Source organism: Bison bison, unplaced genomic scaffold, assembly GCF_000754665.1.
Source record: "Bison bison bison isolate TAMUID 2011002044 unplaced genomic scaffold, Bison_UMD1.0 scf7180017864043, whole genome shotgun sequence".
NCBI lineage: Eukaryota > Metazoa > Chordata > Mammalia > Artiodactyla > Bovidae > Bison > Bison bison.
The window spans coordinates 1,877,610-1,898,575 of NW_011494615.1; the positions used below are offsets into that span (position 1 = coordinate 1,877,610).

Here is a 20,966-nt window from a genome sequence, read left to right on the forward strand (position 1 = left end):
TCTAAAGGTGATTGGTCAGGAGCCACCCTCCAAAAGCATTAGATAAAGTTGCATTCCTACAGAGCAAAGGTGTGGTGGGCTACAACAAGAAAAAGAATTAACTCAAGGGTCCCAGGTTACAAACATTAAAGCTACTACTTACACCAACTATATTAATCAATACACTGCCAGGGACACAGCAGGTAAGGGATATGGAAACTTAGCAGCAAACATTGGCCCAACAAGTGAAAATCCCTTCACCAATACAATTTCTAATCAATCTTTTAACTACTCAAAAGAATCTGTGTTTAGACAGTTTAGAACATCTCCTGCCTCTCACAGTTGGGAGGCTCTGAACAATCACATGTGGCCGGAAAAACCTATTCAGGCAGGCTAGAGGATTGCCAAAGGAGTTTGTAGGTTAAACACTGTCACACCCAGGAATTATTAACTGGAGCTGTAAGCTAACTTTTTTCAGAGAGGTAGTGGGGGACAGCCCCCCGTAAAGTCAGAGGTGTAGGTGAAAGCACAAAGCAGAAAGTAGGCAGACTCTGGTTTTGGGGGTATATGCTCGAGAATTTCCAGGGAGACTCCTGAGGCTTGATCCCGCCTTTGCGTATGCCAAGCCTCCTTCCTCATGACCTTTGCCAGAGGCGGAGCTCGCTCCCCGCAGTGACTGGCCCAGAGTCTAACTCATCCTCTAGGCTGAGGGTATCCTACAGGTTACAACCTATCCTGTACACTTGTTGGGAAGATCCAGGGCAAGTCACATATCATAGTGCTCTAAAGAGGGTGGCACATACATATACATTCACTAACTGGGTTTGATTATGTGGCCTAAAGACTTAATTGTAAAAGGCAAATTTATAAAACTTTTTTGTTTTGATTGTGCCACATGGCCTAAACCCGTGACCCCTGCAGTGGAAGCGTGGAGCCTTAACCACTGGACTGCCAGGGGAGTCCCAAACTTTTGATAGAAAAATATCTTTATGACTTCAAGTTAGGGAAGGATTTCTTAAATAAAACATACAAAAGAGCAAATGAAAAGGGAGAAGACTGATAACTGTACCTTCGTAAAAATTGAGAACTTTTATTTGTCAAAGGGCATCATGAAAAACTAAAAAGACAAACCATAAACTGTGAGAGAGATTAGCAACAATATAATAATAATATAGCAAAGCATTCATATTCAGAATAAAGACAAAGGATTCCACAACTCAATAGGAAAATGTCAAGCAATTCAGTAGAAAAATGAACAAAAGACATGAACAGGCATTTCACAGAAACAGAAATAGTCATAAATATATAAAAAGAAACTTAACCTTATTAGTAACCAGGGAAATACAAATATCCCTCAACAGGGAAAAATGAACCAGGTACTCATAGCAACAGAGATGGATTTTAAAAACCAAGTGGTAGTGAACAAAGCAAATTACAGAATAAATGTTTGCTTCCAATTGTATAAATATGCGCTTGATTCCTTTTCCAAAACCAGGAAAAACTAAATGCATAAGGACAAAACTATAAAAAAGAACAAGTAAATAGTCAACATAACATTCAGGATATATTGTGGAGGAAGCAGGAAGCGCATGGAGGGTCATTAAAGACACTGATAACGTTCTGTTTCAGAGTTGGCAGCTCCCTAGCCATATACAGTTCGCCACCTTCTTTTATACAGTCTGTGAACTGAGATATTTGTGCATTATTTTTAGATGGTGTTGAACATTTTTTTAAATAATATTTTGTGACATTTGAGAATTATTTTAAATTCAGAATTTCAGGGTCCATAAAGAAAGCTTTACTGGAACAGAGCCACACAAGCCTGTTTGTTTACAGATGGTCCATCTCTCTCTCTCTTTTTACCCTCCCGTCCCACCATACACAGACAACTGGAATATAATTTTCCTGCTGCTGCTGCTGCTAAGTCGCTTCAGTCATGTCTGACTCTGTGCGACCCCATAGACGGCAGCCCACCAGGCTCCCCCGTCCCTGGGATTCTCCAGGCAAGAACACTGGAATGGGTTGCCATTTCCTTCTCCAATGCATGGAAGTGAAAAGTGAAAGTGAAGTCTCTCAGTCGTGTCCCACTCTTAGCGACCCCATGGACTACAGCCCACCAGGCCCTCCGTCCATGGGATTTTCCAGGCAAGAGTACTGGAGTGGGGTGCCATTGCTTTCATGAGTTTCTCACGTTTCTGTATGTCTTATGAGCAGAGGCACTCACTGCTGTTGTTCTGGACTATCTGTTCAGGGATATTTGCATAATGAACAAGCTAAGAAGATACGGATAGTGTTTCCCTCCAGAGCAGGGCAGGTGCCCATTATAAATCTTTCAGGTTCTCTAATCTCAGGGTTCCTTTTTGGTAATACGACCCACAGTGCAAGCAGGTACCATCTGGCGCTCTCTACACATCACCCTGTGCAAATTGGAGCTCAGAGAACCAGGACAAGAAAACGCTGATCCTCGGGCGTTTGTGTGAGCAATAAACTCTCCTGTGTTTCTCACAGGAGTTTTGGGTCTTTCACCAGCATCCGTATCACACCAGTCACAGTTCTTGACACCCCACTTCCCGTTTTACAGATGAGAAATCTGAAATCCAGAGAAGGGAAGGGGCTAGCCTAAGGTCACTGTACTGAAGAGTAGCAGCGCTAACAAGAGGCCTCATATTTCCCTGACACCCAGCCCAGTGCTCACTCCTCGCCTCCAGGCAGTATTTCAGGACCCCTGCAGGCCTCTAAGGACATTAGGACTCTCCCTTCTTCCCTTGGGCCTTACCTTTCACGTTGCATTTGAAGCTTTGACTGACCACTCCAGTGTTATTCGCCTTCTCTGCTGGCCATTGATACACGTAGATTGTGGTTCTGGAAGACCCGGCATCAAGTACAATTCCATACTGAATAAAAGGGGGGATGGAGAGTTAATTACAGGCTCAGCCTCTCTGAGGACCCCTTTTCCCAGAGAACCACTGAGAACCCTGAGTCATGCCAAGAGTTTAACCCACACTGCTTCCTTTATATAGAACCTGACCAAGAAGAAAAAACTATTTTCTCCAAACCAACTTTGTTTCTGTAGACTGGAGGGAGGGGTGGGGCGGAGGTGGGTCAGGTGTTCTAGGCCACAGTTCTCAGCCTTGGTTCACAGTGGAATCACTTAGGGAGCTTTTGAAGCTCCCAATGCCAAGGCTATACCCGAGACTCATTAAATCAGAATCTCTGTCAGTCGACCCAGGCACAAACAGTTCTTAAAGCTCCCGTGGTGATTCCGATATGCAGCCAAGGTTAAAGATGAGTACCCCAAAGATTGTGCATGCAAAGACAATCTCCTGATTTCTCTTCATCCAGATTCTGCAGGGTGGAGGTGGGGGAGGTCAGAAGCCACCTGGGTCTCAGGAGGAAAATGAATCGTCAGTCACCTTGCTACCGTTTCTTGTCCAAATTTCCAGGACTATCTGCCTGGGAATAAGCAATCAAAAGGAAACCATGGTAGGAAGTACTTAAAGAGGAAAAAACCAAAATATGAAAGATTATTGATATATCACTTCACTTTGGTGACTCATGTGTGGAAGAATGGACAGGAGGGTATTGCCAGCCATCTCACCCAGCTTGAGGCAGTTACCAGAAAGCTTTGCTTGAAGGTGAGGCCCAGCCCAGGCCCTGGACCAGACCTGCCCAGAACACAGCATGCAGTAGCAGCCAAGGGGCACAGGAATGAGTTATGCTGACCTAGGTCAGTATCTGGTTGGGCTGGAGTCAGCCCAGGGCATCAGAGACTTCTGGGTGGCAGCTTTTCCCCAATTCCTCTGCCACTGAGTTAGCCTAGCCTGTCTCAGAGAGGAAGATGACGTTGGGTTCTGGAGGCAGATCAAGTCGGATGGATTCCTACTTTTCCGATATTGTGTAAGAGACCTAACCTCTCTGGATTCCATCATTTTCAGACAACTTCCTTTTGGAAGTAAATAGGAGACCATCTGCCTGATGCTTACTGGCTGTTCAATAAATACAAGCTACATAGAAAAACCAGTAAGCAAAATAAATAAAATTACAAAGCAAGAAAAAAAGGAAAGAAAAGTGAATAACACTCCTCAAACCCAACTACTGTTTTAACACCTTGTTATATATCTTTTCCAATGGTCTTCTGTGCATACAACTACATATACACCTATGCTTCATATGTTTTTAAATCAACACAGGATTATACTACACAGAAGCTTCTCCAATGCTCTTTTCTTACTAAAACAGTATATCAAGAACATCTCTCCCTATCAGTAAAAATACTGACATCATGATTTTTAAGACATTCATCACATTGACTGTGAGACATACAGTAATTCATTTAACCAGTCCCCTGATTCTAAACTCTGCCATGAACACTTGCTTCATTTGAAATAGGAGCAAATAAAAAAGTGTTACTCCAGCTCCTCCGTTCTATGAAGATTGAGAACACCCTGTGTACACTGGTATTTGAACTTGAACAGCCTCTTCAACTGGGCTCTTCAGTCTGATGACGCGTGTTGCTTGGGATCCTGACATTATGGCAAACAAGGGAGGCATTGTTCACAATCTGTTCCAGGCAGAGGCTCCCCATGAGATTAAAGCACAGGTTGAAATGGAAGGAAATCAGGCACTCCAGAGGTCTGAGCCTCTGTGTCAGTGCTTGCTTTCCTTCCCTCTGCTGCCAACCTGCTCCCTACCCCTCCACCGGCCCCTCCAGGCCAGGTACTGATAGGAGCACGAGCATAAGAAGGCAGCCACTCAAGAGGATACCACACTGTCTACCCCCAAAGCTTCTTTATTCCAACCCTTCATGAAGAACGCTTAGGGTTCCTGGGCCAAGATCAGAAAGAAAGAAGAATGTCCATTTTCATTTGTAACTCCAGAAAAATGGGATTTAGTTTTCACCACAGTGGGTGCCGCCAGAGACTTTGCTCTGAGATTTGCAGGAGAAATGGCAGCCCCTTGGGTATCTGCTGATGTACTGACAGCAGCCTTGAGGCCCAGGGCTACTTCTCACTAACACAATCCACCCCCACCCCACCATCTTTCACTGGCATTTTCAAAAGTGCAAAAATTGGTCTTTAACCAGTTTTCAGAGTTCATCTGCCTAGATCAGTGCAACTCAATGTGGTTCCATGGAGGAAGGTGTAAGAGGAGAATGAATTTCATTCAGTTCAATGAAGTGGGTGATGTTTGGGTGAAAAGCAGTAAGTCACCCTCTGTTTAATGCACTGTCAGAAAAAAAAACATGGCCTGATGCAGAACTGAAGACACACTCAGTGGGTCAACTGAAAAGAAACAGTCTTCCATATTAACCCATGGTCATGGACTGTGTGAGCTTCTAGGAAAAGCAAAAGCAAAGATCACATGATCAGCTTTCTTAGATGTGTTTATCATCATCATCATCATCATTACTCTTACTATAATAATAAGAATAGGGATAGTAATAAACATTTGCTGAACCCTTATAATATGTCAGGCAGTGCAGAAAGGGCCTTAGTGTCGCATTTATAAGGCAGGTGTTATCATCATCCCCACTTGACAGATGGGAAAACTGAGGCTCACAGAGGTAAATAATTAGCCAAGGTCACAGACTTGGGATCAAGCTGGGGTCTGACTCTCAAACCTGTACCCATAGCCCCTGTACTTTCCCTGAGTTCCAAGAAAAACAAGTCCTTTTTAAAATGTATTTCTAATTGAAGGATAATTGCTTTACAATATTGTATTGGTTTCTGCCATACATCAGCATGAATCACCCATAGGTGTATATATATATATGTCCTATCCCTCTTGAACCTCCTTCCCACCTCCCACCCCATCCCACCTCTAGGTTGTCACAGAGCCCCAGTTGAGTTCCCTGAGTCATATAGCCAATTCCGGCTGGCTATCTACTTTACCTATGGTAATGTGTATGTTTCCATGCTGCTCTCTCCATTTGTCCCACCCTCTCCTTCCCACTCTGTGCTCACAAATCTGTTCTCTGGGTCTGCGTCTCCATTGCTGCCCTGCAAATAGGTTCATCAGTACCGTCTTTCTAGATTCCATAGAGATGCATTAATATATGATATTTGTTGAAGAAAAGCAAGTCTTAACAGGGTGACTGATTAGTAAGAAGGTGCCTGGTATGGTATGGCAGACTTTGTTCAGACAAAAGACCCTTGAAAGCAAACTCTTAGTTAAGTGGTGTGCAGATCTGGGTGGAGAGGAGAATGACCAATGTGAATAAGGAGCCAGGGCTTTCTAGAAAGGAAGAAACCAATTACCCAACTCTTGTTTTCCAAGAGGTAAACCAGGGTGGGACACAGGGCATCTGATACCCAGGCTGACGACTGAGAATGGATGAGGGTTAGAAGGAAATGGTTTTAACACAGCCCGGTCCAGTTGTTGTGCTTTGGAGAGTTGTGTGACCCAACCTGGGCTCTGATGTGACCTGAGCAGGTCATGGCAGAAAAGCAGTGTCCCTGAAACCTGGGACTCTGCATGCCCTTCTTCAACAGTGACACCATGTGGGTGCAAGCGGCAGTGGCAGTGGCACTGGGATATTGATCAGATGGGACTGAGAGGCTTCAGGGCTTCTAAGCAACTGTGACAGGGTTGGGAGGGGAAAGCCTCAAGAGGCAGATATCAGACTTAATGATAATAAAGTGGCAGGGTAGGTGAAAAACAAAGGCAACGTTGTCATGTCTCTTCCTCAAGCGGATAGAGCAGGTCAAACCAGTAACAATGATAAAGGGACTGGGGATATTTCCCTCACTGCCTAAGTTTTAATAGTTCCACTGTATGAGATCAGTCCTGAGTGTTCATTGGAAGGACTGATGTTGAAGCTGAAACTCCAGTACTTTGGCCACCTGATGCGAAGAGATGACTCATTTGAAAAGACCCTGATGCTGGGAAAGATTGAAGGCAGGAGGAGAAGGGGACGACAGAGGAAGAGATGGTTGGATGGCATCAGCGACTCAATGGACATGAGTTTGGGTGAACTCTGGGAGTTGGTGATAGACAGGGAGGCCTGGCGTGCTGCAGTCCATGGGGTCGCAAAGAGTTGGACATGACTGAGCAACTGAACTGAACTGAATGGAACACTTAGATAAAACGAGGTCAGGTGGGCCAACATTGGATTTAATAGCCAGATATCTTGACCCCTCATATGGGTCTTGAGGAACATTCCAGGGCCCCCTATATAGGCAGACCACCATGGAGCTGGCCCCTCAGAACCACCAGCTGCACGCAAAAGCAAGATAAGGCAAGGTATGAAAACATAGACAATGAAAAATTTATATATTTTTTTCATTTTTTGTTTTATATTCACTGCCTCCACCTCCACACTGCCCTTCCCACCTCCAGCACACATTGCACAACAGAAGGACAGGTCTCTGGACAGCCTGAGAAAAGCTGCATGTGAAGGGCCCCCTTCCAACCTGTCATTCCACTCGACTTCAGCTGGCCCACAACATCTGTCTTTTCTCACACCTAATTCTCTCAGTGAAACAGGATGAGCCCCTGAGCCAATATTCCGATGTCATACAAGTCATTCTCCTACAGCCGGGGCTGAAGAAATTAAAAATCCCCTCTCTGAACTGTGTCTGCTAATGAGGATATACATACCGATCCTTCCAAACTCTTGCCTAAGGCCTTTGTTCTCTGCTTTTTCCTTCCTTCTATGCCAATTATGTTACTTCTAATCTGTGTAATCGCAGGAAGCTATTTGCCCTTTCTGTTCCTCTGTTTTCTCGTTTTCAAAGTTGGAATGAAAATAATCTACCTACAGGGTGACAGTCACTGAGGGTTCCCTCACCCCTGTGATGTCCACTTATGTATGCACTTTCTACCTGCCTGAAGGCTGTCTCCTTGGCCCAGCCTACCTAAGCTCACACTATGCCAGAAATACTAGAGAGCTTATGTCCCCCAGGGAGCAGCCTGCAACCGATGACTAATGGAAGCTGGTGTGGAAATACGCCCTGGACTCGGATGACCGAGGCAGGTGTTCTGCATGCCTGGGACAGATTTCATCCCTGAGGTGAGTTCTGCACTGGCTCCCAGGGCAGTCCCAGCTGCCCACAGTGGTAAACTGCTGGGATCAGCCCCTCCATTGGGACAGAAGCCCCTTCCCTTCTGTCTCACTTCTACCCCCCACAGTGCTTCCTGGGGTCACCCCCAGATGACTGTCTTGCACAGGCATCTTTGACTAGGGAAACCCCTCTGAACAGTGGAACTAAACATGGTCTCCTTCAACAGCACCCTCCACACTGCTCGGGGGCCCACTTTTCTCTACCCAGTTTACTCTTCAGGTCTTCTAACTCCTCCATGTCCTTCCAGTTTGAAGTTACCTCTCATCTCCCCAAACAACTGTCTTAACCAGCCTATCCCTCGCATTTGAAGGGCCCAAGGGACACTTTTTTATGAAGGAAGACTTCTGCCCTGTCCTGCCCCCCAGCGCCCCCACCTGTCTTCTTCTCATCCACAGGCAAATCCACAGTGTGAACAGCCTCATGCACCTGTATGTTGACTGTAGAAGGTGGGCTAGCTCAGACTGTACACTATACCCATGCTCTGTCTACTCTCCCTGCAAGCAGCTGCCCCTTTGCCACCCCTCAGATCAGTGGCGAGGTCTGCTCTCAGGGGAAGGCCCACACAGACCCTGGGTTCTGGGGTCCCCAGCATGTTCTAGAAGGGGAAGCATGGCCCTTGGTGGGCACATTCCCTTGTCCCATAGAGAGGTGTACCTGGAGGGCAGCTAGGGCTGGTTCCTTTGATTTATGGGGTCTAGGGGCGGTACTGGGCTTCCCAGGTGGCATTAGTGGTAAAGAACCTGCCTGCCAATGCAGGAGATGTGAGAGACATGGGTTCAGTCTCTGGGTTGGGAAGATCCCCTGAAGGAGGAAATGGAACCCCTCTCCAGTATTCTTGCCTGGGAAATCCCATGGACAGAGGAGCCTGGCAGGGTATGGCCCATAGGGTGGCAGGGTCAGACACAACTAAAGCGACTGAGCACACATGCTCAGGGTGGCACTAGGGTCTAAGAATGGTTCCTTGCCCCCCAAGTCACTCCTGCAATTCAGCACCTTCCTGTCTCTGTGCCCATCCTCCCTTCCTGTGCAAAGGAGGACATGTTTTCCTATCAGAGGCCAGCATCTCCTCCTGGGCTCCCTGTTCAGAACCTAGGATCAAGGAACAGTTGGAAGTAAATGAAGAGAGCCCTGGCGGTGGCAAAGGAGTGTTCAGGTTTCAGTTCTGGTCCCACCATCCACTGAGCAAAATGGTGGTGACAGGGTTTGTCCATCTTCCATAGCTGGCACAAGATTTCAGTGAGATAATTCAGGGGAAAATGCTCACTCAACTGACTAGCAATTTACAAAGAGTAAGGAGATGGTATTTCCTCTAGTTGCACTCCTGATTTTATACAGTTTATAGAAGAAGGCAGTGCCTGGAGCTTGGGAAAACAGCTTCTCTAGGCCTTAGCTAATGTCTTTGGACAGCCAGATAATTTGTTTTCCTCTCACCACTGGACAGCTGCATGAGGTTTTTCTTTTTCTTTTTTATTCATGTTATTCATGGGAGGCTGAGATTCTTAAGTAAAATATAAAAGAACAAAGTTCCATTATCTAGAAAAGATTTTAGGAAATTCTCTGGCAGTCCAGTGGTTAGGACTCAGCATTCTTACTGCTGGGACCCTGGGTTGGAGCCCTAGCTGGGGAATTAAGATCCCACAAGCTTCTTTTTGCAGCCAGAAAAAATTTAATTAATTAATTTAAAGGCAGACAGAAAGAAAGAAACAGATTTTCCTCTACTCCTTTAGCAAAGTGGACTCTGGATGGTAGATCAAACTCAACCACAGAGTCAAGGCAAAAACGGTTCTTTTTATCTTTTAAAAACCTCTATATCAAATATAGCCTATGAACAGTCCCTAACAGCAGGAAGATATAGAAAAGATCCAAGGTCAAAGATAAATACTAAATGAGATTCAAATAACATGGTTCCTATGGCCCTCCATCTAAGAGTGGTTTTCATAGCTTTAAAGAGTCATAAGAAGAGAAAAAGAAAAGAAGCTATGCAATAGAGACTATAAATGGTTCTCAAAACCTGAAATATGTACTGTCTGGCTCTTTGTGGAGGAAGTTTGCTGACTTCTACTCAAAATAATTGAAGGACTCACTGATTCTCTTCACCTTTCACTTGACAGTCCCTCAGGGGATCACCTCCTGTCACCCTGACAGCCAAGGCAGAGGGCTACATACAATTCTGTCTACCAGATGGTTTTTATCAAGGGCTGACAGAGGTCTCTGGAACTTAGCATAAGGTCCTGAGTAATTTCGGTGGGGGGAGGAGTCAGAGGGACCACGGCATACTTCTAGACTCAAGAGAGGTAGCACAGCACAGATCAAGGAGACTTTCCAGGTCCTTGATTTTGTTTACCCAGGCTAGGCCAGAAGAAGAGCCTGAGTTTCCTGGTCTCCGCTCATGAGCAGGGTTGGGTCATCTGGGGAGACTGACAAGCTGGTAAATCTTTGGTAGCCATCCATAATTCTTGGCAACAAAGTCTGGCTTTGGTTCTAACAGTCAGGAGTCAAAGCAAGACCACATCATCCTAGGAGAAGGTGTCACCACTATCAATCTGTCACCTCAGACACCACAAACCTAGCATGTCCAGTCTTTCTCCCTGGGCCTTACCCCACCTTTCCCTGGCTCCAGCTGGAGGTGAGGAAGGGCAAGAATTTTCTTCTAACTCATAGCTTGAGAATCACTGATGTCAGAGCCCATTTCTTCCCTTCAGTGCCAACCCCTTCACACCTACCTTTGGTCCTGGAAAAACGACCTCTTTCTGGTGTGTCTGGATGAGTGTGATAGCCATAAGCACCACAATGCTCAAAAACAAGACCACCAAGGCGATGATGGCTGGAGTTCGGGAGAGGACCTTGAGGCCTAAAATGAGGAAACCCAGAAGACACATGAGGGGGAATCAGGAACAGGGCCCTGCCCTTCTTCGTAGAATCTGTGAATTGGGTGCTTAACTGGGTGCTTAGCTGCATGCATAAGTCACTTCCTCTGGCTTTTTTTGAGACCCAAACATTTAGAACTACAACTGGGCTCAAATACCCATTTGAGTATCTTTCCTCCAAAGAGTGGAATAAAACAGCATTTACAAGGAGAGTGTGCATAGTCTGCTACTGCTAAGTCACTTCAGTCATGTCCGACTCTGTGCGACCCCATAGACGGCAGCCCACCAGGCTTCTCCATCCCTGGGATTCTCCAGGCAAGAACACTGGAGTGGGTTGCCATTTCCTTCTCCAATGCATGAAAGTGGAAAGTGAAAGTGAAGTTGCTCAGTTGTGTTCGACTCTTCTCGACCCCATGGACTGCAGCCCACCAGGCTCCTCCGTCCATGGGATTTTCCAGGCAAGAGTACTGGAGTGGGGTGCCATTGCCTTCTCCGGTGCATAGTCTAGCTCTCTGGTATTTCCCAAAGTGTGGTATGCATGTTACTGGTTGTCCCTGAGATGATTTCCAATAACATTTATTTCAATGTATATTTGAAAATTATGAGTTTTCTATTAAAGCAGGTGATATAATATTTCAATTAAAAATAATCTAAGATAAATAAGAAGACATTCCTATTGTATTTCAAATACAGTCAATGATTATAAAGTTTAGTACGTGGTGACACTGTCAAACAAACGGTAATGTGTCTGAATTCCTAAGATGTGTGAGTGCCCAGTAAGAATTCAATCTCAGTCATTTTCCCTGTGTCTATAGTAAAGACATAGACATCTTTACAAATGAAGAGTGACTAGACCCCAATCCACATGTTCCCTCCCAAAGGGGTCATGTAATCTCTGGTATTTATGTTTTATATTTTAATCATAACATGTAAATGCAAAAGAAAAAAAAATGTAGCATATGAATTGTCTTCAACTAAATATATAGCCTCTAAGTAAAGATAATTATATAATTATGTGCATTATATGATAATATATAATGTATCATAATGGCTTATTTCTACTTATTAAATTTAAGCTAATATTTCCTAACTAGATGATTATGAGCAAATATTTACTTGGGCCTAACATACCAGTGCAGGCTAATGAAAATTTCATAAATAAAGTAGCAAATATATTTATTTTAAAAAAAAGAAAAGAAGGAAAGAAACTTTCTGAAATGATTCCATTTATGTTAAGCTCTAAAACAGGCGGGTGATAGAATTCAGAACAGTAATTGCACAGGGGTTCGGGGCAGGCACTTTCTAGGGAAATGAAAATGCTCTTATATCTAAATAGGATTGTGGGGTATATGTGTTTGTTCATTTTTCAAAATTTATCAAACTTTCCCAAGTCCTTTGGAAAAAAACTGAAAATCACAGCAAACCAGCTCCTTTAGATACAATTTCCCTTAAAAAATATTCTTATAAATTGTCCATTTTCTAAAAACATAATCCTTCCAGAAGGCGAGAATACCAAATTTAGGAACACAACTTAAGATCTATCCATTTCACTATATATGAAGGAAGTGAAAGTCACTCAGTCGTGTCAGACCCAGGTCTCCCACATTGCAGGCAGCTTCTTCACCATCTGAGCCACAAGGGAAGCCCAAGAATACTGGTGTGGGTAACCTATCCCTTTTCCAGGGGATTTTCCTGACCCAGGAATCGAACGTGGGTCTCCTGCATTTACCAGCATAAAGAATCCACCTGCAAAGTAGGAGACCCGAGTTCAATCCCTGGGTCGCAAGATCCCCTGGAGGAGGGCATGGCAACCCACCCCAGTATTCTTGCCTGGGAAATCCCATGGACAGAGGAGCCTGGTGGGCTACAGTCCATGGGGTTGCAAAGAGTAGGACACGACTGAGCGACTAAACCACCACCACCATCACTACCTATCACTATATATAACTTATATCTAATTTTTTAAAGATAAAAAGACATTAAAGTAAAATATTGACTAAATAATAGTCTTGGTAGAACTATTATAGCATAAACCTAAGTGGTGACACTCAAATGGCTGAACTATGATATATACTAGCGTAACAGGAAGATCACTGAATTCTGAGAATCCAAATATGTCTCACCAGTCGAGTATTTAAATTAACTAAAAGTAAATGAAATTTAAAAATTCAGTTTCTCAGTTGCACTAGCCACTTTCTGCTGCTGCTGCTGCTAAGTCACGTCAGTCGTGTCCGACTCTGTGTGACCCTATAGATGGCAGCCCACTGGGCTCTTTCTAAGTGTTCAATAATCAAAAGTGGCTACCATATTGGACAGTGTAATTACAGAACATTTCTATCATCACAGAAAGTTCTATTGAACAGCAGTGGGGTAGAACCTCTCCTATTCTAGAACATCTACCTTTAGATCATCATAAGCTATTCTTTACATTATTTCTAGGAGATTATTTTCTTGGAAGAAAAAAAAAGAGCATGTATTTACTACCATATAGAGTTAGATTCAGCCTCAATATCCAGTCACATCACAGTGCTCATTACTTGGCGAGGTCAGTCATGCAGTGGGTCTCAATATCTCAGGAGAGGCAACTCTTAACTACCTCACCTGATTCCCCTGCAGTATAAATACTGCCACACACACATCCTGATGTCCAAGGTGCCTTAATTTTCCTACCTTGTCACTGGGAGTGAACTGGAGGGGAATTTGTCAGCATGTACCAAAATTGCAAGTGTGAAAAAAAAAAATTGCAAGTGTGTATACCATCTGCCTCCCAATCCCACTTCTGGGAATTTATTCCACAGAACTGGTCCCAAGTGTGTTAAATGACTTGTCCACCAAGTTACTCACTGCAGAATCGTTTGTCATAGCACCTGAAAGGAGGCTAGCCACTGTGGAGTTAACCTTCAGGGCCTCTGAAGGGGTCTTGGCTCACTTTTCTGTGATTCCAGATCAAAGGATACGACCCAGACAGAAACCGTTTTATCCACAGAGGCAAATTTTTGCATCAACTGTTAAACAGTGCGTATGCCAGGTCAGTTATATACAAGACAAGGTAGAAGTTTAATCTGCCAAGTTAAACTTGTCCTTTGGAAGGAATGTAACAAGTTAGTTTGCATGTGTGATGTAACAGTATATGTGTTAAACTATCAAAGTGTTTTGAATACCAGTTTAGGGGCACCACTAAAGAACATCTATCCATGGGGCGGAACTGGGGGTGATACGTAAGCAGTCTCCTGACCACAGCCACGAGCCTAGCCTCCTAAGTCTTCTGTGCTTCAGCAGTTTTCAGGTAAAAAGCTGTGATTACTTTAAGCAAACCCTTGCTCCAGCAGAAAAGCCTATCGTAGACCAAAATGGACTAGACCAGGTCTCATTCATTTAGGGAACTGCAGCCTAGAGCTGTGCTGTCATTAGGGCTGGACAAACACTGTAATTACCAGGTACCTCCCAAGAGTGGAGAGGCCAGACCCTTCTAGGCTTCCACACAGAGCAACTGCAAAATGTGCTCCAGAGGCAGGCAGGACAAGCTCAGAAGTGTGTGTGTATGTGTGTGTGCGTGTGTGTGCAAATTCTTCCCATGTGCCTGCAGTAAAAGGTGGTAACAACGCTGACCACGGGGGCGGGGGTTGGGCGCGGGGCGGGGGGAGGGGGCGAGCGCAGGGGGAAGGGATGCAGTAGGCGCCAGGCCAGCAGTAACTTGGATGGAGAGAGAGGCAAGCTCCAAGTACTTTACAGGTCATCACAAAATCAACAATATTCTAAAGCAGACCTTACACACAGCTGGGTAAGGGAAACCACAAGGGCCAAATTAATGGATTATGCAAACCGGAAAAACCATTTAAGTGAAACAAGCATGCTAGTCCTGGTTTTGTGTCGCTTTGACGAAAAGAATTACTTTTATCTGTGGAATGCCGGTGGTGAAAGCCCGGTGGAGACTAAGTCTCCCACCAAAGAAGTTAAACTGTCATTTGCTGGGGGACGTGGATGAAAGAGCCTGTGGGCTGAAGCTGGGATTCTTGGGTGATGTGACAAAATCATACTCGCTGCCTGCTGAGTGATACTGACCTGCTTGCTCACAAGGTTGGCGGGTCAGCACCGTGAACATCTCTCCTTCCAGCTGCAGGTGAGAGAACATAGAATGACGGCGCGAACTTGGTCCCTGACTTAAGTTCCGAAAACTTGCACCGCGTTAAAGCACAAACCCACTTCACTTTTTCCAAAGGAAAGCCTTCTGAGGGCCAGATGAACCTAGAACTTCCCAGGCAGACCCAAAGCTGGGCTTATATTCTAGAGTTATCTCTCGCCAACCCCCACCTCCCTCCATGCAAAAAGGAAGAACGGACTTGCTGAAATTTTAAATTAAAATATTTTTCTAAGAAGTCGAGCTTCTCCTGCAGATTTTTCCACCTGTACACACCTCCTGGGGCAGAACAAATCTTCAACCTATTATCAACATTCACAGTCTGAGGCAGGGCTGTTTTTCAAAGCACGCCAGCAAGGGAGGTTTCTTTGTGTGTTCGCGGCTTGCGAGCCCGAGGTCGCCCTTTCAAGATCCAGGACGAGTATCTGTCGCTGCTGGCTGGCGACCATTGCAAGAGGATGTCGGGCCCCCGGCATCCAGCGCCCCAGGATGAGGAGGCCCCACTCTGGACTGAATCCCCACAAGAGTCAAGGCATCCAAGCTCCCGGCGCTCCTTTGGACCCGAAGAAGCGCTCGGTTAAAGACGCATCCACCTCTCCGGGGGCCGCGTGGATCACCTCCCCACGGCCCGAGGACGTGGGGCTCGCGTACTTCTGTCCCTCCCTCCGGCCCCCTGAGGAATTCGATTCCGTTTCCTTCCCTCCCAGATTTCAGCCCCACGAAGCTTCCCACTCCTTCTGCAGCGGCTCAGACGCGGGGTCCTCTCCTCACCTGTGCGCAGACGACCGGAGGAAGGCTACTGGCGCTGCCGCAGTGCTAGCCGGCAGCCAGAGCGCCAGGGGCTCCTGCGGAGGCGGGGCTGGGGCGGGCCGGGGCGGGGCTTCCGTGTCCTGGGCCCGCCCCCTGGTCCTGGCCAAGCACCTCTTCACCTTCCCTCTTACAGTTCACTATCATGCGGAATGGGGGCGGGGAGGTTTGGGAACCGCAGCGGGGCCTTGGCTCTTCACTAGCGATCCCGCCAGGGCCTACCTGGGGAAAGTGGGGCGGGGGTGATGTCTTCTACGTGCTGCCCTCTTTGATGTCAAAGCCAAGAGCCTTTTGACTTATCTGTTAGTTTCCTTCACTGTTACCCCAAGCCTCAGTAGAGGGGAAGTGGGGTCAGGGCAGGGTAGAGACTAGGCACTCTGTGGGTGTGCTCCATCTTTCCGTGACGTCGAGGACACCTGTAAACACCTGTAATGTTGGGGGTGAGACAGGTAAGCAGACTGGTCCCTGGGTCACTTGGACCAGGAGAGCAAAGTAGTACAGAGTCCTTCCCTCTTGAGTCCTTCCCTCTTGAGTGAGTGAGTGAAGTCGCTCAGTCGTGTCCGACTCTTTGCGACCCCATGGACTGTAGCCTACCAGGCTCCTCTCTGCACATGGGATTTTCCAGGCAATAGTACTGGAATGGATTGCCATTGCCTTCTCCAGGGGATCTTCCCAACCCAGGGATCGAACCTGGGTCTCCCGCATTGTAGACAGACGCTTTACCGTCGGAGCCACCAGGGAAGTCCCTCTTAGCTTAGCAGAACTGCCTTCACTATGCCCAGGGACATTCTCACTAGTTACTGAGCAATGCTCTCTTTCACTGCATTTTTATAGGCCAAAATTCAGTCCAAGCATTTCTTAGAAGAGGCCAAATAGGAAAAGTGACAAAGATGCAGCCATTCACATGCCCCAGGAGTCTGTTTTTAATGCACCAGCAGGCTGCCTTGTGGCCCCTCTGAGTGACCCCAAGGACTCTTGGAATGATCCCAGCAAGATGCATAATAAGCAGGCTTCTGTTGAATCATCCCTCTTTGTGGCTCCTGAATTTTTGAAAGGAGTTGCTGAGACCTCGACTATGTCCTTGGGAGCTAGGCCTGTATGCCACTGGTTTTCTGTCCTGTGCAGGTAGGGCCAAACCCTTCACGAGACAAAAGGGCCTTCAGAGAACAGTGCCCTTGTTTTTTGAGACTTTTGAGCCCAAAGAGGAGGGTCCCAAGCTGGGTGTGTGTATGTGGGTGCGCACACACACAACATGCAAGGGCACCAGTCATTCACCCTAAGTCTGATGGACATGGACTGTTGAACAGGATTTGTACAGAGTCTAGAGTGGGGCATTCAGTAAATACTTGCTGAATTGCAAGGCTTCTTTTCATTGAAAGCAGTGCGTCAATGAAACTCAAGGCTTAGGACTGAAAGATGAAGGACTCTCTGCACCCAGGGGGTCATAAACCCACAAACAGCTGCTGACGCTGCCCCTAGACCTGGGGTCAACACTGGCTGGAAGGGATGAATAACTGACCTTAACATCCCCTAGGGTTTCCCAGCAGCTGAGAAGAGTTTCCTGGGCCTAAAACTTTAATATCTTTAAATTGGACTTTTTAAACCAAGCAATAGCAAAGCTAAAACTATCTGTGAATGACTATTGTCAAAAAGAGCACAAAAACAAATGTTGGTGAGGATGTGGAGAAAGGGGAGCCCTCATACATTGTTGATAGGAAGGTAAACTGGTGCAGCTACTGTGGAAAACAGTATGGAGATTCTTCAAAAAAGCTAAACATAAAGCTACCATAAGATGCAGCAGTTCCCCTAAGCTGGAAAGGATACATGCAGCCCAATGTTCATAGCAGCACTACTTATAATAACCAAGATATGGAAGCTACCTCAGTGTCCATCGGTAGATGAATGGTTAAGGAAACTGTGATGTGTATGTGTGTGTGTATAATATTACCCATAAAAAGAACAAAATTTTGCCATTTGCAGCAACATGGATGGACTTGGAGAGCATTGTGGTTAGTGAAATAAGTCAGAGAGAAACAAAGCACTGTTTGATATCACTTATATATGAAATCTAAACATACAACAAACTAGTGACTATAACACCACCATCAAAAAAGATCTATGATACTCCATATTGGAGAAGCTGTGGGGGAAACAGGCCTTTCTGAAGCTTCTGGGATGTGACATGCCCTGGTTTGTTCCCACCTCCTCGAAGCTTTTTGCTAGTTTGTGCTCTTCTCCCAGGAGTTTCTCAACAAGTAGTCCTGGGCCCTCTTTTCTCCTCGCTCTGTCCTCTCTTCTTAGGTAATCTCATCCATGCCCACACCTTCTATTCACAAAAGCCCCTCCAAAACATGTCTCCTGCTCAGGATTCCCCCCTTGAGCTGTAAACTTAGAGAACTGGAGGTTTGACTTCTTTGGATGTCTTAAAAGGCATCTCAGTTTATGAGGCTTCAAGCTGAATTCCTTATCTTCTCCCACCAGATCATCACCGCCTCCAAAATTTTCTCATTTCAGTGGATGCCCCTGCTCATCCACTTGGGCAAGCCAGCAACCTGAGGGTTATCTTAGATAATCTTTCCCTCATTCCTCATAATCAGCCACTAATTACTGTGGATATTAACCTCTTAATTATCTCTGCAATATGTACTCTATCTTCACCACCTCCACAGTCTGAGCAAGGGTTTCGTGGTCTTTGGCGCTATTTGTATTTCAGGCCAGATAATCCTTTGTTGTGGGGTCAGTTCTGTGTATCATAATTTAGTAACATCCCCGATCTTCACCCACTAAATGCCAGTGACATCCCTCCACACATAGTGGAACCACCAAAAATGTCTCCAGACATTGCCAAGTGTTTTCTAAGGGGTGAAATTTCTCAGTTTGAGAACCACTGGTCTAAGCTACCCTTGTCTCTCTCCTGGACGTGGGCAGTGGTCTCACTTTCTTCCTTTCTGATCCATTTTCCCATCGCTGCCACCCTCCTCTTTTCAAAAGACAAATCTCACTGTGTCAGCCCTGTCCTTAACAGACACTTCTGTGCCAGCCATTTCTCAACCGATACAGACTCAAATCCTCAGTATAACCTAGAAGGTCCTGCTCTGTCTGGTCCCAATCATCCTTTCTCTGACTCTTTTAGTCTCATCCTTCTTCTTACTTTATGCCCCGAGGGCACGCCAGCTTTCTTTGAATTTTTAAAATTTGTTAATTTGGCTGTGCAGGGTCTTAGTTGTGGCATATGAGATCTTTAGTTGCGGTGTGCAAATGTTTAGTTGTGGCATGTGGGATCTAATTCCCTGCCCAGGGAATGAACCTGGACCCGCTGCATTGGGAATGTGGAGTTTTAGCCATTGGCCCACCAGGGAAGTCTCCAGTTTTTCAAATATATTTCCTCCTGCCATAGGCCAGTTGCACATAATTTCCTTTGCCTTTGCCTAAGGGACAGGGTAGTGTCTGCCTCTTCTTTTATTTTTCCCTAACTAACTCTGGTTTATACTTTCATTCTCAGCTCAGTCACATCCACCCTTCAGTTACATGCTCCCTCAGTGGGCTTTTCTTTCCTTCCGCTGTGGTTTCATTATGGCAGTTGTGGAGCAAGTGACACGTATTGCCTCCCACCAGGAGCAGCAGTACCAGGGTGTCAACCCACCGCATGGTTTGCAGGTGTCAGGGTCACCAAGAAAGAGGGAACTTACACAGGCTCTGGATGGAACAACGCTTTCCCCCCATAAAGAGACAAAGCAAGAGCAGCTTCAACAGCCAGCATCCATCCCCTGTGGTCAGCGGGTCTCACTCCACAGCCCAGAGTAAGACAGGGAGATGGTGCATGAACCCCTTTTCTGCTGCAGGTAAAGGACACCCCTTCCCGCATATGGGTTTGAAATTCAAAAAGGTGGGGACATGCCTGAGGGCCAATGAGCCACATGCTCAAGCAGAACAAAAAAAGTACACATCAAACCTGGAACAGGGGAAGATGTTCCAAAACAAAGAAGTATGGCTGGTACAGGCTGTAGGGCTTTTTCTCTCTTTGTAAGGAAGTGTTCCAGGCCCAGGGCAACCCTTCCAGGCAGGAGGCAGGAAGCTGCGTGTGACTGCCTTTCCCAACAATGATTTCTGATGAGTCTGTCTCTGCCTACTAGATGATAAATCCCATGCAAGTAAAAACCATGCCATTTTTACTCACCATGATATTCTTAGTGTCTACCACAGTCAAGCAGCTAGTAAGATTTCAATAAATATAAGTCAAATGGACAGGATGGTGTCTCACAAATGGAGGATATTAACCCTTTTACTATCTTATGTGACACATACTTTCTCCCAGTTTTCCATTTAAGACTCAGCATTTTTACAAGCTACTGCTGTCTTTCTGACTGCATGTTGCAGCTTGAAGTCTTTGAGTTGAACAAAGCATATCTAATTGGAGATAGTTCATAGCTGCTCATAGACCAGAGGGACAACTGGGTTATCCAAAGGAGTGTTAAACTAATATTTAGGAAACCCGACTTCTCAGTCTCAGCTCTAATTACCAGCAGGTAGATGGCCCTGAACACATCTCTAGACTTTCTGGATCCTCAGGTTGTTGGTGTTTTTTTTTTTTTTTTTCCTGTGAAATGGAGACAGTAGTTAGCATCTGTCTATGATTCCATTATTTTTGAAAGCTTGAGGCTAGAGATATACATCATTAGTGGATGGGAATGGTTGGAGTTTGGACAGAGACTAGAGATGACCAGGAGTAATGGAGCCTCAAGATGGAAGCCAAATTGCCAGAGGTCATGAAGAGTGGTTAAGGAGGAAGTGGAGCAGGTGTGTGTGTGTGTGTGTGTGTGTGTGTGTGAGCATATGCCCCAGATGACCTTAATTCCTGCTCTCTTCTAAAGCAGTCCTCACCTTCACTGTTAGAACCAAACTTAAATCCCACTGTAATTCATCACCTCATGTTTCTTAATGTTCTTTTGCTGCTCTAATGAATTAAGTAAAGCAACAGAAACAGTTTTCTCTGAACTTATGGTATGTAACATTTTTATGTGGATGATTTAGAGCATATATATATATATATAAATAAATATATAAATATACATATATGTATGGAGTTGGAGTTATTGTGAGGAATTGGCTCAT

At 45.5% G+C, this 20,966-nt stretch overlaps 1 protein-coding gene across 1 annotated transcript in view; it reads right to left on the reverse strand.

Moving 5' to 3' along the window:
- ENTPD3 (ectonucleoside triphosphate diphosphohydrolase 3) overlaps positions 1-15,892 on the reverse strand; it is a 35,419-nt gene extending 19,527 nt beyond the window's left edge. Inside the window, exons 1-4 of the mRNA XM_010835473.1 lie at positions 15,819-15,892; positions 14,972-15,023; positions 10,766-10,893; positions 2,756-2,873 (exon numbers count right to left, since the gene is read on the reverse strand). Coding sequence (XP_010833775.1) covers positions 2,756-2,873; positions 10,766-10,893; positions 14,972-15,011 — 286 coding nt within the window. The 5' untranslated portion in view covers positions 15,012-15,023; positions 15,819-15,892. The remainder of the gene's footprint in view (positions 1-2,755; positions 2,874-10,765; positions 10,894-14,971; positions 15,024-15,818) is intronic.
- Between the last annotated feature and the right edge of the window lie 5,074 nt (positions 15,893-20,966).